Genomic DNA, 14,975 nt, shown 5'->3' with positions numbered 1-14,975 from the left:
ACCAAGAAAAGTCTTGTCCACTGATGGCACAAACTGAAGAACCCTTTGTGACTGTTGATGCCTAACATTTAGTCTTTTTTCTCCTTTGTTTCTTGTTCTCCAGGATCACGTTTTGCCACCTTCCCTTTCAGAGTAAATGGCTGTACGTGGGGACAGAGCGCGGAAACACACACATCGTCAACATCGAGTCCTTCATTTTGTCTGGATATGTCATCATGTGGAACAAGGCCATAGAACTGTAAGTTGCCCCTGCTCCAAACACTGGAATTAAAAACAATTATTAATAATGACAGTGATCATTTTTATTGTGATCCTGATAATGCAGATCAATGGCAGTGGGTCAGGCAGTAAATTGATAGCTTAATATTTGGTAGTAATGTACTAGATCGTGTAGAGTTTTAATGCTTTGCAATATGTAGCCCCCTAACATGTTATCAATCGTGATTTTCATGGTTCAAATCTCAGATGTGAATAGTTGAGAAATGTTTCATTACAGATACTGGAAGTTTTCAAATACCGCTGTACCCTGCCATTGCCATTGATGTTTTATTGACAGATGCATCATCATCATTTATTTATTTAAATCCTCACCCTCATTTACAATGGTGCCAATGTGCAGACATTCTATAAGAAATAAAGGAAATGATGGAAGAATACATAGCTAAAAAGGTAAAAGGTGAACAATGTCTATAGGTGAAGGTACAGAAATTGGCAATGAGAAAAAAAAACAGTAAGAGCAATTAAAAAATTTAAAAGCAGTTACAATCAGAAAAATTAGCAATTAACTCCTCGAATTGTCTCAGTAGTATTAATGAGGATGTCTTAAAGCTTTTTTGATGCAAATTCCACATATGTGAGGCACAGTAACAGAGTGCAGATTTTCCTAGCTCTTTATGAATTTTTTGGATCGCAGGGTGAGCCATGTCTGTGAGCAGGTAAAATGGCTACCAACATTCCAAGAGAACACGGCTGAGAGATTTGGTGGGAGTTTCTGTAAAATTGCTATTTAAATAAATCAATACAAATGGTTGTTCTTGTTGATAGAGCAGGCAAGCCAGTAAGCATTGGTGTTAACCATAATTATCTCCAGTAATGAATCGTAGGGCAGAGTGATATACTGCATCCAAGGGTTCCATCATTGAACTGGCAGCTGCATAATCCAATGCAGAGAGGAAAACTGCTTTAGCAAATAATTTTCATCTAAATAAAGGAAAACAAGATTTGATGGAGGCTGTTAGTCCTCTGCAGCGGCCACTGGTTCGACTCCCACCTGCGGCCCTTTGCTGCATGTCATCCATGTCCCATTTCCTGTCTACTCTTCAGCTGTCCTATCTAATAAAGGCAAAAAAAAAAAAAAATGATGAGCTCTAGATTCAGACTGGCGGCATGAATTATCTAATCAGATAAGGTTTAGTTGTTTGTATTTTTGGAGCAACAGGTCAGTTTTCACAATTATCTGTGGGTTTTCAGTGATCATAGTATGATGTGAACAATTGGTTTTAAATGAATATGTGAATATGTGGTTGGTTATTTTGTGATAATGACAAAAATAACCTGTCTGCCTCCTTTTTCCACTTCAAATAGCAAGCACACCCACCCACACACAGTAAAATATAGGCCTTGTGTTAAAAATTACTGGGTGGTAGAATCGATTTTGTCCTCGTAATGTTAGGGTTTGCCCATTTCTCATGTGTATTCATACATTGTTATTCAGCCACATTTAAGTAAACAAATGGACCATGCTGTTACTTGTTAGATTGAGCCTTGTTCAATCAGCCACGCTTAACATCCTGGTGCTGTTGCTATAGCAAACTGAGCCATGCACCATCTGACATTTGGACTTTCCTCAGGAAAGACAGGCTCAACACTGACCATTATTAGGGAGAAAAATTAGCATCAGCCACCAGCCAAATGATGGTAAAATATGAAAGTGGCTGGGAGAATTCAGACGTAAAACAATGTTTTAGTTTTGCATGGCTGGTTAATCTGAACATTCACCTGTCAGTGGCATTTTAAATTTTGTGATTGTTTGTTTGTTTGTTTATTTAGTTATTTATTTATTTACTTATTTATTTATGCTTAACTGTCATGATACTTTGCCACTCAGTCTTCTTCCAGCTACCCAAGGCAGCTGCTGCATTCTCATTGAAATCATGACTGGAAAAAGAAAGTAATTCTCTGTTACTGAAAAATGTTGGCCTAGTCTCCTTGAAGCTTAGGATAAACTAAAAATGAGCCAATGCAGCAGTGAAACTTTGTGTTCCTCATGTTACCTTGAATAGCCTATTCAAACATTGATGGAGACAGAAAAGTCATGTAGTGGCCCCTTGAGTGGGCCCATGCTGAGGGTGAAGGCTTTATATTAATGTGATAAATGTACAAATGTTATTTAAATTCTGCATGAGAAATAAAGAAAAACAAAACTATTCGGTTATAGTAATAACCTGCATATAGTAATCAGTTTGGCCAGATGTGATTTCTGTAAATGAATTCCTCTGCAAGTGTACATAAAAGAAACAAACAAAAAATTATAGTGAATCAACTTCTCTATAACTTCAAGAAAACAAATCTTTGATGAATGGTAGAATTATTATTTTCACAATGCATCACACACCAATTATAAAGAGAACAACACAGTTGCATCGCAGCACCAGCCTTTATCTTCCGTTGCGGTAATGTTGGCAGTAACCATTCACCTCATGTTTGGGCATAATACTACTTCTCAGCCTTTATCAATTTGTTGACATGCACTTTTGTTTGTTGCACATGTTGACTGGGTAGCTGACAGCTGCAGCTGATTGACAACTTAAAAGTGCCATTAAATGCAAAAATGATGAAGTTGTATTGTGGGCCCATTTGTGTCTCTTGGATTCACCCACCTACGTGCTGTTCTTCTGGTGTTACCCTGACAAGTCCCCTGCTGCCGTGTCAGTCACAAGTCACCCTCATACCAAGCCATCTTGTTGCCTTGTGACAGCCCACACTATAGTGAGCAGTCATAACACTGATGTGTATGTGTGGGAGGGTTGTCTGCCAATCATTGCAAAAGTCTGGAAGGCTGAGACAGTGGTTGTGATTTTAACAGGATGTTTGGTTTGTTGATTTTTCACCACAGTGTGAGTCAACACAGTGAACTTTTCTTTATATAAAATAACTTTGATTTATTTTCCGCTTTGTTCTTTAATCAAGTAATTACTTGATGACCATTACTATGCATTATTCATAATACAGATAGATGGGGGTGTCACAATTTCAACATTGAATCAAAAATCAATTGAAATGAGCTTTCATTTTCAATAATCATTGTCAATCGTCTCTCAGTACACACTCCCAGTAGTTTTTCTTCACTGCATCCGTGCCTGCTTGTGGTGTCTGGTGTGTGGCCAAAAAAACAAGACACTTCAGAGACAACACAGTGTAACTTAGAGGCTATCATATCACATTGGATACCATGTAGACTATCTTCTAAAGAATAATTTTAAAATTGAAAGTGACAGTTGTCAGGGCATAAAGCAATAATCTGTTGATGTTTTCAAATGAAGCCATCTAGTCTAACAATGTCATAACCAACAGTGCTAAATAAAAATCAAATATCATATCTGATATCAGTGGCATGGAAACTATGGCAAATGTGCAGTAACAATATGCGTATTAAGTGTGCTGTTCTGACTAAAGTCAGGAGAGCACACAACACGTTTCTCTACACTCTATATTATGTTCTGTTTGAGTATACACCATAATATATTCTCTTTTTTCTAACCGTCAGCACTCTACACCTTTCTGAAGTGGAGTTCATGAGAAGTTGAACTAGTAGAGAATGACTCTTCTCTCATCAACACACACAGCGACTGGGGAGTTTCATAGTTTGGCTTGGGAGGTTTTCCGCTGAACATGAATAGGGATGAGGGGGGACTTTCTTTTTTTCCTGCGGTGGAGCGTTCAGTGAGCAAGGGAGAGCTCATCCATTCTTTCTACTGTGTACAAACAGCACAGTGTGAGTCACACAGTATTTGGTGTGTGTTTACATTTGTGTGTGCATTTTGTTCACACAGTGTTTGTTTGTGTGACAGCCATTCACAGATGAATTAATTTATTACAAACCAAAGTGTCCTCTCTTGAAAAGAATCTGTTATAGCAACAATTCAACTGGGGCCATTGTGCCCAAACTTGAAGGGCCAGGCTCTCATTGAAATTCAGATAATTTTGCATCATATTTAATGCACAATTTCATCTTCAGGAGATTCATTCCAAAATTAGATATAAAAAAAATGAGATGCAAGAAGTGGGAAAACACAGCAGCCCAGTACACACACTGCTGCAGTTCATAGAGCCCTGTGATGAACAAAATTGTGTTTATGCCTGGCATCGTGTCAGCCGTAATCAACATTGGCATGTTTGGATATTTCTGTTATTTAGACAGCAAAATAAGCAATGAGTTTTCAGCTTCCCACAGCTGTTTCATAATTAGCAGTTTTAAAATGCAACCACATGCTCCAGAAATATCTGGCAACAGAAACAAATGGCAACCAAGAGCAATCCTGTCTCCTAAAAATATACTAAAAATTTACAAATTTACAAATTTACAAATTTACGTCTTGCTGGTGTTCTATCTTTGCAATAAGGAGACATTCTGCAATCTGCAAAATGTTTATACAGAGCATTCTGCAAAGTGGTCACTGATACCATATTCCTGTTGTTTTTCTACAGTATCCAATTGTGGTAACTAAATCATGATCAACATATCAATATCTCATAGCATTTGATTTGAAAATTTTGATTAACTCAAGTGCTTTAGGTCAGATATACACCAATGATTGATGGATCAACAGTTTGCATTACCACAGCCTATCATCTTAAAAGTATCAATTTCTACACCTTAATCATTTGTTTTACTGTAAAGTTCATTCTTACTCACAACTTATTATTATAATTTGAAAAATGTCAAGATCATTAGTTTTATTTATCCAGGTTTGGACATACCTGTCTGAAATTCCTGTTTCTTCTGCCAAACACACTGTGGTGTTGTTTGTGCTACTCACAGCATTGAACCATGACATTTAAAACTGTCACCTGTAACACCTGTTTCAGAAACAGTGTCCCTGATCCATAGAACACACTGAACAGTTTTTATATTTCTTCATTAGAAAGTAGTTCCAATGAAAACAGGCACCACTTTGTTCTGTAGTTTATCCAGAGTAACAGAGACATTATTTCTGGAGAGTTAATTTGATGTTGAATGTTTAATTTGTTATTATTAATACTGTAGCAGCACAATCTGAATTTAGTTCATCTTCAGTGTATTGAGGCAGGGTGAGATATCTCTGAGACAATATCTCAAAATTCAGCTTCATAAAACGATGTCTGCATTAAAAATTTCACAATGGAATTGAAAAATGTTTGTGGTTTTGGAATTTGGGTGAACCTAGGTTTTTAAAAGGTTCAAATCTCTATATTTCTTTGATGATCCAAGATATTCCTTGATCAGGTCACGTGCAGGAGGAGGATAATAACTTTCAGGACACACTCTCTCTTTGAATGTCATTAGTCTAGGGCAAAGATTGGAGAGCAGATTGGAACAGTGTGCTTGGTGTGTTTTACAGGGAGTGTGGCTTGCCACATGTGATTGGCAGTACAGCTCCGGTTGACTGCCTGTTCTAGCTTGCAGGCATTGCTATATTGATTATTTTCTTTCTTCATTTTAAGCTCTGTAGTGACATATTGTTGCCTTTTGTACCAAAGGATCACTGTCAAGTCCAACTGCCTTTAATTGTCTCAGACAGTCATTTGTTTTGCTCCCAGTTTAACAATTTCCCCTACTAAATGCAGCATGTTGCAGGATGTTTTGCCATTCAGTCTGAGGGGGCGTGTCCTGGTGGGAAAGTGACATTGGTGCATAGCCTCTATAATTGGCTGGCAAGTTTGTACACTGTAGAAAAATCTGTCCGCCCCAATACATCACATGATTTTAAATTGGATTATTGTAAATAAATCACAGCTTCCCTTTCATCTCTGCAGATATGTCACTCCTACCACTCTTTTCTTGTTTTCCTCTCTGCCTGATTTACTCTGCCAAACATTTTCAAAGCTGTTAGATAAAGTGAAAATTAGCCTGAAAATGTTGAATACACCCGACAGTCAGTCAACAGATTGCTGACTCCCAGTGCTCTCTCCACTGAACCACGACATACTATAGGGAATACTCGTCATGGTGGCTTGATAATTCAGGAAGATGATTAATACATAAGAAAACACTGTTCCTGCCATGGGAACTCAAAGACGGTGTAGGTAATATTATGCAAATGTGTTATTCTGTATACACCAATATACAGTATAACACATTTTATAACAAGGTAAAGCAACAAGGACTAACACATCTCACTTCAAGAGGTAATGTGAAAGTAAATGGAAAAAAGTGTTTTTTTTCCACTGTGATGTCTGATCAAGGACAATTTGTTGTACATTCCAACCTGGATTGAACTCACTACATGCCTCAACTCACATTTGTCCTCCAATCAATCACACTTTCAGTCCTCTAGATCAGACATTTGTACAAAAATGGCATCCTAGACTTAGATTCAACAAATTCAAATTCAACAAATTACATCAACCTTTTTATTTTATATTTAAAAATATATTAAACAGACTGTAGGAACACAAAAAAGGTAAAAGCACACAGGGGGTTTCTTCACAACAGTAACAAAACTTGGGAACATGTTCTGTATCCAAAAAACCCAAAACAAAACAACAACAAAAAAAAGTTAATGGACATACAAGAGCCATAAGTTACGCACAGATATTTCATTTGACAATTTATTTAATCCTCTGAGATTGTGATACTATATGACATTTCATGTCTCTGCAGCTGACTTGCTACTTCCTGGCCTGCCTTTGGTAACTATATGATAAGATAAAAGAAGACGACCAATCTTTCAGTTGTTATTTCTCTTTTGTAACAGTAATGGGTTGCTATGGCTCCTCTAGTCTTGCTGGAGCTCAAGGTTTCATTGCCTTTGTGTTTGTGATCTCAACAGCTGTGATAATCAATCTCTGGATGACTGCAATAAAAAAAAAAAATCCTGATTTCTCTTTCTTTGTAAACTCAGTTATTTAAAACATATTTTTTTTCTGTTGTTTTCAATTCTCTATGTGATTCCTCTACTCCATTTTAGTGTTATGATTTATGCAGGGTCTGTACACCTGTTAATCAACACAGTGCTGGATTGCTGGATTGGAGCCTATTTTAGCATTCAGTGGGCAACAGGCAGGGAAACTAGCCTGATTTCCGGGTCCCTCAGGCCCCAACAGGCTGGCTTGTTTAACAGTTGATGTTTTTTGGCACTGTATTTGAGATGATTTGGTAACATCATTGCTTAACAAGAAGCACAGGGACGCTAGTACGTTTAATGAAAGCTTTTAGACTGGCTAATTTGCTCATCTGTTAGATTAACAATACCATTTCATCTGGAAAACACAAAACAAAACAAAACAGAATAATCTAATTAAGATGTTTGCCCTAAAACCACAACACTTCACCAGCACCACATTTTCATTTCTCTTGTTGTCTACATTCTTTTATGGCATGAAAGAACCCCATTACCACCTCGCAAGACCTGGAGCCCAACCACCACAGAAACAAATCGGACCAAATTGGATAATTTGCACACTAACTGGTTCCATTGTTTTATATTGTGTTTCAAGACATAAGACCAGTGAGGAAAAGTATCTAAATTTAAAAGAGTTATGAGGAAATCCTAATAGTACATAGTTTTAAAAGTTTTGTGCTCTAAAGAAAGCAACGTTACAGTGAAGTATATATATCACCTTTAAAGTAGTATTATATCATAAAACATTATCCAAAAATGTATTCAGGTATTCCAGCAGAGCCTCACATTGGTAATACAGAAGCGGTCTTTATCTTTAAGAAATATAAAAGTTATGTTTTATACAATCCAATCTTATAATCTCTCAGAATGTATTGCTGTACCCAACATTAACAGCCTTATTCATCAGTGTATTCATCTTTTTTTCAAAACATCCTATTTCACTTTGTGTGCATTTCTAATACTGGCCTAGCTGAAAGGAAAACTTTATGGAGTCACTAAGTCAGTCAGCAACTCTTCTCAGATCACATATTTGTCTTCACTGTCTGAAAGCTTTCTTCAACCACAGGAAATCGCTTTCCACATACAGTAGCAAACCTCCGCCCTTAGTCATAGCCCTCTCCATTCGAAATTTAATAACTGCTGTAATTTTTTCCTCTTAAACAACTTAATAACTTGTTTCAGTGCTAATAAACTTAAAAAGAACTTAGTGTCCTTCATGGCACAGTGTGTGAATGGTGTGGGTTTGTTGATGAACAAAAGGTCTGAGGTCAAAAGTGCATGTGAATATTATATCAGAAAGTGTATTTCAGCATAGTTTATTATTTGTTCTGGACGGCTGCTGTAGCAAGATTAGCTCTTGGCATTCACCCATTGTGCCACTTCACTGATTGGACAGGTGTTGTGTATTGTGGGTGGTTTGTTGATACCTTGGCTTATTACTACTTCAACTGCTGGATAGAAATGTATTGAGCGGTTGCTATGGTTTTATGTTTTTATCACCTTCAGGCAGCAGGCATAACTAAATGGGCCCATCTGAATGTGTCAGTCACACCTCAACCTCCCAGATCACCTCACACTTCAGCCACTATACCAAAATATCATGATTGTGACAGCCACAACAACGTCCACTGATGACCAAGTAGTCCTTGTTAAACTGCTCGTCTCTGACATACAGTGGACAATGACAATACAATGATTTTTACAGCTGCAAAGTTTGGTTGAGAGCACACACACTAAACAATGACATCCTCTTCTCTTCTGCATTTTCAAATTTGGTAACACTTTATAATGAGATAATGATAAACCATTTATTAAGCAATTCTAAAGTTTAAGAAACATCAGTGATGAGCTGCAGCTTTACGATAACAGCCAAATAATGTTCATAGATGTGGCCCACAGTATTTTATTATCCATTTACAAAGTATCATAAGCATCAGTTAAACTTTACAGTAATCATCCAAGTAATGTTTATAGACATCGCATTTTCACACCCAACTACGGCAGCCTGGTCAGTAGCCCTACACCTCAAACTTTTATGCACATGCAGGACTCTGTGATCATTTTAGCAATAATAAATACGCTACGACCAGGTAGACTTTCAAAGTAGAATGTAGATAATGTTACATTATGTTACCTAATGTAAGAGCAAAGATTAACGCTGCATAATATTTGACAGTCTGTATGCTGCTGGGTGCAGCTGGATGGGGCTCTTAATGATCTCTGTGTGTAGCCTGATTTCTTAATGCACCACAGCTATATTTCAAATAAATACATAATGAAATTGCACCGCAGGTTGTAACCAACTGCACCAAAACTCTTTGATGATCAATCAGTCAGCAGTAGTGTCGGATAGTAATGTTGATTGCTGCAGCTTTTTTTTTCACCTTTCTCTTATCTTCCTCTCTCTCTTCACAGATCAACTAAAACTCATCCAGGACCTGTGGTTCATTTGAGCGACAGCCCAAAGGATGAGGGCAAGGTGAGTGAAAGACTAAGAGAAACACCAGCAACACCTCCTGGTTCTGACATTACCACAGTCTACACAGACTCTCTGTTTTTTGCCACTTCTCTGCCTTGAATTAAATCTCTGCTTTTTTTCTCTGCCACGAATCTGTCCTCCAGCTACCCCTCTGAGTTTATTTCTTTTCTTTCTCTCGTTGTTTCTTTCTTTGTTCCTTTCTTCTTTCCTTCTTTTACTCCTTTATTCCTTTATTTATTAATGCTTCTGTCTTTCTGTCTTCCATTGTTCTTTTTAATTTTCTCACCTGTCAGTCTCTCAGTCTGGCTTTCTTCTTCTTTCTTTCTTCTCTGGCGCACAGAGAGAAAGTTGTTCTCTATACATTACACCTTTGCTCACATGTTCTTTTTCTCTGTCCCTCGGCTTTTCACATGTACACACAAAAGAAAAGAGGTGTGAGAGACTTGCTGGTAATATATCCTTTGTGAAAGTTGAGCCTTTCAGGGTCAAGCTGCAGTCAGATTGGTAGGAAAAGCAGGCAGGTCGAGGTTGCTATAAAAGAAAAAAGAGGTCACTGAGGGAGCATATTGATTTTCCCAATGGATTTTACTGCCTGTGTGTGAAGCTGGACTTGACAAGCTGTGAAGACATAAAAACGAGACACAAGTTTACAGCTGCTGTCACACACTGCCATCACTCACTGCAGGAAAAGACAAAGTTCTGCATGAAGCATTTAAAACAACCACAGCTTTTAATGTTGCTACAAGAAAAAGGAGGAACTTTACCTTTAGGTTGCAATGACCAGAATGCAGAGAGAAGGGACAGGGGATCATACACGTTTTTATTTATCAAAGTATTTGAAGTATTTCTCTCTCCATGTTGTGATAAGTAAATAGCCTACAGTACCAGTTCCATAATTTTTACTAAGACAGTAAATCTGACTGCTGGGAGTAGTGATTACGCTAACAAAAGATATTCATATGCTCCACGAAAAACTCTATGCTAGTAATGATAACCACTGCTGCAAATAATGCAGGCACTTTTATTAATGTTAGCCTTATGGGTCTGATTGTAATTTCAGAACCTCAGGATACTGTAAAATATAAGAATAAAGAAATAATATAAGAAACAATATAGGAAGAAGAATATAAGTTGATAACCTGGTGTTTGAAAACAGGCTTTTCCTCATACTTTATGCATCAGTGATTGTTTGCACATGGTTTGGAAAAACAACCAAAAGGTAAAAACAGGCAGTGAGAGAAGAGCTTGAGATCTGTGCCTGAACCCAATGGGACCCAACAGGACCTGACCCATTTGAGTCAGGTTGGGCTTTGTTTTTCATATAGTTCACCGGCTCACGTTGGGTTCTTTCTCTTTCTTTCTTTCTTTCTTTCTTTCTTTCTTTCTTTCTTTCTTTCTTTCTTTCTTTCTTTCTTTCTTTCTTTTCATTTTCTCTCCAATTTAGTTGTTGCCACTTCCAATTCCCTGCATATATTGTCCCTGTCAGTGAAAACTCCTACTGTTTGGTACATAGAGGAAAATGGGTTTAGGTTGGGTCCAGACAGAATTTTGCCAGGCTTTGGCCTTTTCAGGCTCAACTTTTCAGGCCCGATTGAAGTTCTAAATGAGATGGAACATTTCCCCTGTCAATAGAAATAAACATTTGACATGGGTGAATAACTTCTAAGTCTGCCTTTACAGGGTGAAATTTTCATGCAATTCAACAATTAATTTAACTAAAATTAGCATTAATTTGTTTAAATATTTAAACTGTTTTCTTGCTAGATTATATCAAGTGGGTATTATATATATAACTTTATTTGCATCTTCCAGTCTTATTTCATATCATTTTCTCGCTGAACAGTATCAATTCATATTGTAGCACACTTCCCTCTGGAAGAGTGCTACAGTATGGCTTTCCTGGAGAATAGTAAGAGAGCTACTGGTGCATTAATGGTTATTTATATGCTGAAAGAGAAAACATGACCTACTGGCTACTCAAAAGATAGACCAATGGATCATTTCATGCTCTATTCAGTGAGCTTCCAGTGAGTGCATTTGCCCTTGGATTCAAAGAAAAATAAATAACTGTCTCTTTGTTGCCTCCTTCTGATATTAGATTGATATTGTATCCTGATATACAATTGTATTTTAGCTAACAGCTCTGATTCTGATCAAAACTCTATATTGAATCATAGTTATAAGTACCAGTAATGTTACCTGCTAGCCTAGCTCACATTTTTGTGTTGATTACCAACTTTGCATGCAGTCTGTGTTGGTAATTTCCCTCTGAAACAACGAAACCCTCGGTTTTATTAATTTATCCATTTTGGTGACAAGCTCACTAAAACCCTATATATCCACGTATGACCTTTGATGAAGATAGGCCTCTAAAAATATGAAAAAAAGACTGATTTGTGCACCTATTTATCTGCTGTTGGTCTCCAAAGACCATAAAGTCTGCAGCAGAGATTGTTCTCTAGTGATGTTTTCTTTTTCTTTTGTAGTTTCTTTTCCAGAAACCTGGAAATTGCTCACCTAAATTGAATGCAGACATTAGCCTATTAATGTCACTATTCATTATTAATTATGCTTTTGTTTTCTGTGATGACATTTTACTACATGGAAAACTGCCAGTGCAGTGATGAAATTAACTTGTTTCTTATGCAGTTTTGTGCTAACTGCAAGTCTCGCATTAAGAATCTGGTCTTGCAGAGAGTATGGCTGTTTACTGTTAAATAAAAAGACATTACAGATTTATTCTTTGCATATCATGTCAAGTAGATCTGCACTCATTTACCACATATCTTTGAGGCTATACGCATGTATGCTAATGCATTTGTACCTGTACATCTTCATTCATCTTACCTTACCTGTTTGTTTACATTCGTGACTGCAGGTGTCACAAATGTGAGAGGCTGTTTTTCTACCTCTACTGCCCTCATCTTAGGATTTGAGATCTCACACAGTCTTTCCTCACAGCAGGAGAGCTGTTTCCTCCTCTCTGTCTTAAAGGCTGCGCTCCTCCAACATCACTCCCCACGTCCTCTGAGCTGTGATCAGATCGTGTTTACTTTGCTCTCCCCTCTTATCCTGTGTGTTCTTGTGTGTGTGTGTGTAACTGTGTTTTAGTGTGTTTGTGAGGTTTTTATTGTGAGGGCATTTGGGAGCTTGGTGCCTGTCTAGGTATACAGCAGTGGTTCTCAAACTTTTTCTGGCATGCTTCCCTTCAGAATCCACTAAAAAGTTCACCCCACAATTTTTTGGTAGGGGAAGGAACTAACAAAGGATCTAAGTATAATTTTAGTGAAATAAAGCAACAGCAAACTATTGTTCGTTTTCCTTACATTAATATTCATTCAACTCAGCTTTACTTCATATTTTACTCCATACTCCATCCTGACAGTGGTTGTGTGAGTGTGTACTGTGCAAATCAATAATAATCCATATGTGTTTGTTTGTGTGTCTGTGTCTGTATACTGTCAATGAACATGAACAGCAATTTTAGTCAGTATCTGAGTTGGGTGTGAACTAAAGGCTTAAAAGAGGAAGAAGGAGGACTATTTTTGGGGGTGCCACAGGCACCTGCATTGCAGCAAAGATACAAACATGTAAAATGAGATTTTGATGTAGTTCGAAGTTCCGATCATTTTTGATTGGAATTGGTTGACGAAATAAATAAAAATATAGAACAATCTAATTTATATGGATCTTGGGCTTTGGGAAACAATAATCAACATTTTTAATCATTTCTTGACATTTTGTAGACCAAACAACTGATGAATTAATTGAGAAAAAAATCAGCAGATTCATCATCAATAAAATTAATTGTTAAAGACCATCACCATGATTTCAACTGTTGTAACCTGCTTACACATTAGAAAACTTACTGATATTTGACATTTTGTGTCAATGAATATAACTTAGTGATTTTGGACTCACCCCCTCCATGAAAACTGCCTCATGTAATGTTTAATTTAATATTTAATTTAAAGAAGTTAGTCAAGTCTCAAGTCATGAATACAAGTGACACAAGTCCCCCACTTCTGCTAATAATACCAATACTAATGGTGTCACTTTCCTCTACAGCTGCTTATAGGGTTTGAGAGCGGGACAATCGTACAATGGGACCTCCGGGGCAAGAAGGCTGACTTCAGAATCTACTATGATGAGGTGAGCTCCACTATACACTTCTCCATATTGAAACTTGTCAAGTGAAGTGAAAATGCTCTCATATTTGTTTCTAAAGAGGCCTCCTGTTTCATTGACATCCATGTCACTCTGACATTTACAGTTCGCTTTCAGGGTTGTGTCGTAATATTTGCACATATTCCATTCAATTTCAGCTATCTATCTCTGTGGGGATCCCTTGTTATAGCAGCAGGAAGTAGGATGTAAGAATGTGGCAGACTCGAGAAAAGTGGAAAAATTACAACAGAAATGAGTCATGCTCGCATTGGTCGCTCCATGATTGCGGTGATTGAAAATTGACTATTTGGACGCCAAAGTTCTGTGGAAATACAGTAGTTTCCAGGAAACTATGAGTCAGATGTTGCAACTTGGTAGCTTGGCAATATTAAATGCCCTACACAAATGTGAAACACTTTGTTTCATGCAAAATAGAAACTTCAGCTTGTATCTTCTAGAGAACTGAGATCTGATAAAAGCATGGATCAGTTTAAATAGAAAAGGAAAAGCGTGATCTTATTTGAATACATATTTGGGCCTAAACAGCCTCAGTCTCATCTTCTCATCTTGTTCTCATCAGCGACAGAAATTAGCTTTTGTTTCTACCAATATTTTGAATCTCAACAAAATGGATAGCAATTTTCATCTTTGAACGGCATTAACTTTCTTTGTCTTCAGCGATGTGTCTTTGTCATAAAGTAGTGTATTGCTTCTGTTTGCCTGCCTGCCTACCAATTACTGCAGTAATTGGAGGACCCAGGCAAGCTTATACCGGTCTGCCTCTGACAGTTCACACAGCAGTCAGCTCAAACAGGTGAAGACGACACTGCCTGTTGCCATTTCTCCAGTGAGCAGTGGAGAGTAATATGAGACAGTGTTCATGGTGATGTTCTGTTTATGTGTTCTGCCTGCCATGTGCCAAGGTGTGTTAGTAACAGGAGATCATTTCAATAAGCAGTGGAACTCTTTCATACCATGCCATGGTGCACTTCTTAGAAATAAAGGTGCTAACTACAACCACAAAGTGTTCTTCAGCTTGTCCCAGTAGGAGAACCCTTTTTGTTTACTGGTAGAACCTTTTTATAAAGGGTTTAATTTAGAAGCCTTTAAGAGACTTTTACTAGGAACCCTGAATAAAGGGTTATACCTTAAGGCAGGAAATAAAGGAGAACCTTTCTATGGTGGAGTGATGCCACCCAGAACCCTGTCTAGAAGTTCTATCAAAA

The 14,975-nt window shown here is 37.5% G+C and overlaps 1 protein-coding gene across 4 annotated transcripts in view; it reads left to right on the top strand.

Annotated features, from left to right (window-relative positions):
* The window catches only part of stxbp5l (syntaxin binding protein 5L), a 189,849-nt gene that overhangs the window by 104,214 nt on the left and 70,660 nt on the right, over nt 1–14,975 (top strand). For all 4 annotated transcript variants that reach the window (XM_084725403.1, XM_084725401.1, XM_084725402.1 and 1 more), the window contains exons 5-7: nt 104–238; nt 9,519–9,582; nt 13,651–13,734. In XM_084725403.1, coding sequence (XP_084581529.1) covers nt 104–238; nt 9,519–9,582; nt 13,651–13,734 — 283 coding nt within the window. The remainder of the gene's footprint in view (nt 1–103; nt 239–9,518; nt 9,583–13,650; nt 13,735–14,975) is intronic.

The sequence above is a fragment of the Lutjanus erythropterus genome, chromosome 8 (assembly GCF_056507025.1).
Source record: "Lutjanus erythropterus isolate fLutEry1 chromosome 8, fLutEry1.hap2, whole genome shotgun sequence".
Lineage (NCBI taxonomy): Eukaryota > Metazoa > Chordata > Actinopteri > Lutjaniformes > Lutjanidae > Lutjanus > Lutjanus erythropterus.
Note: the sequence above shows the minus strand (reverse complement) of the source record. Positions and strands in the feature narration are given on the sequence as shown.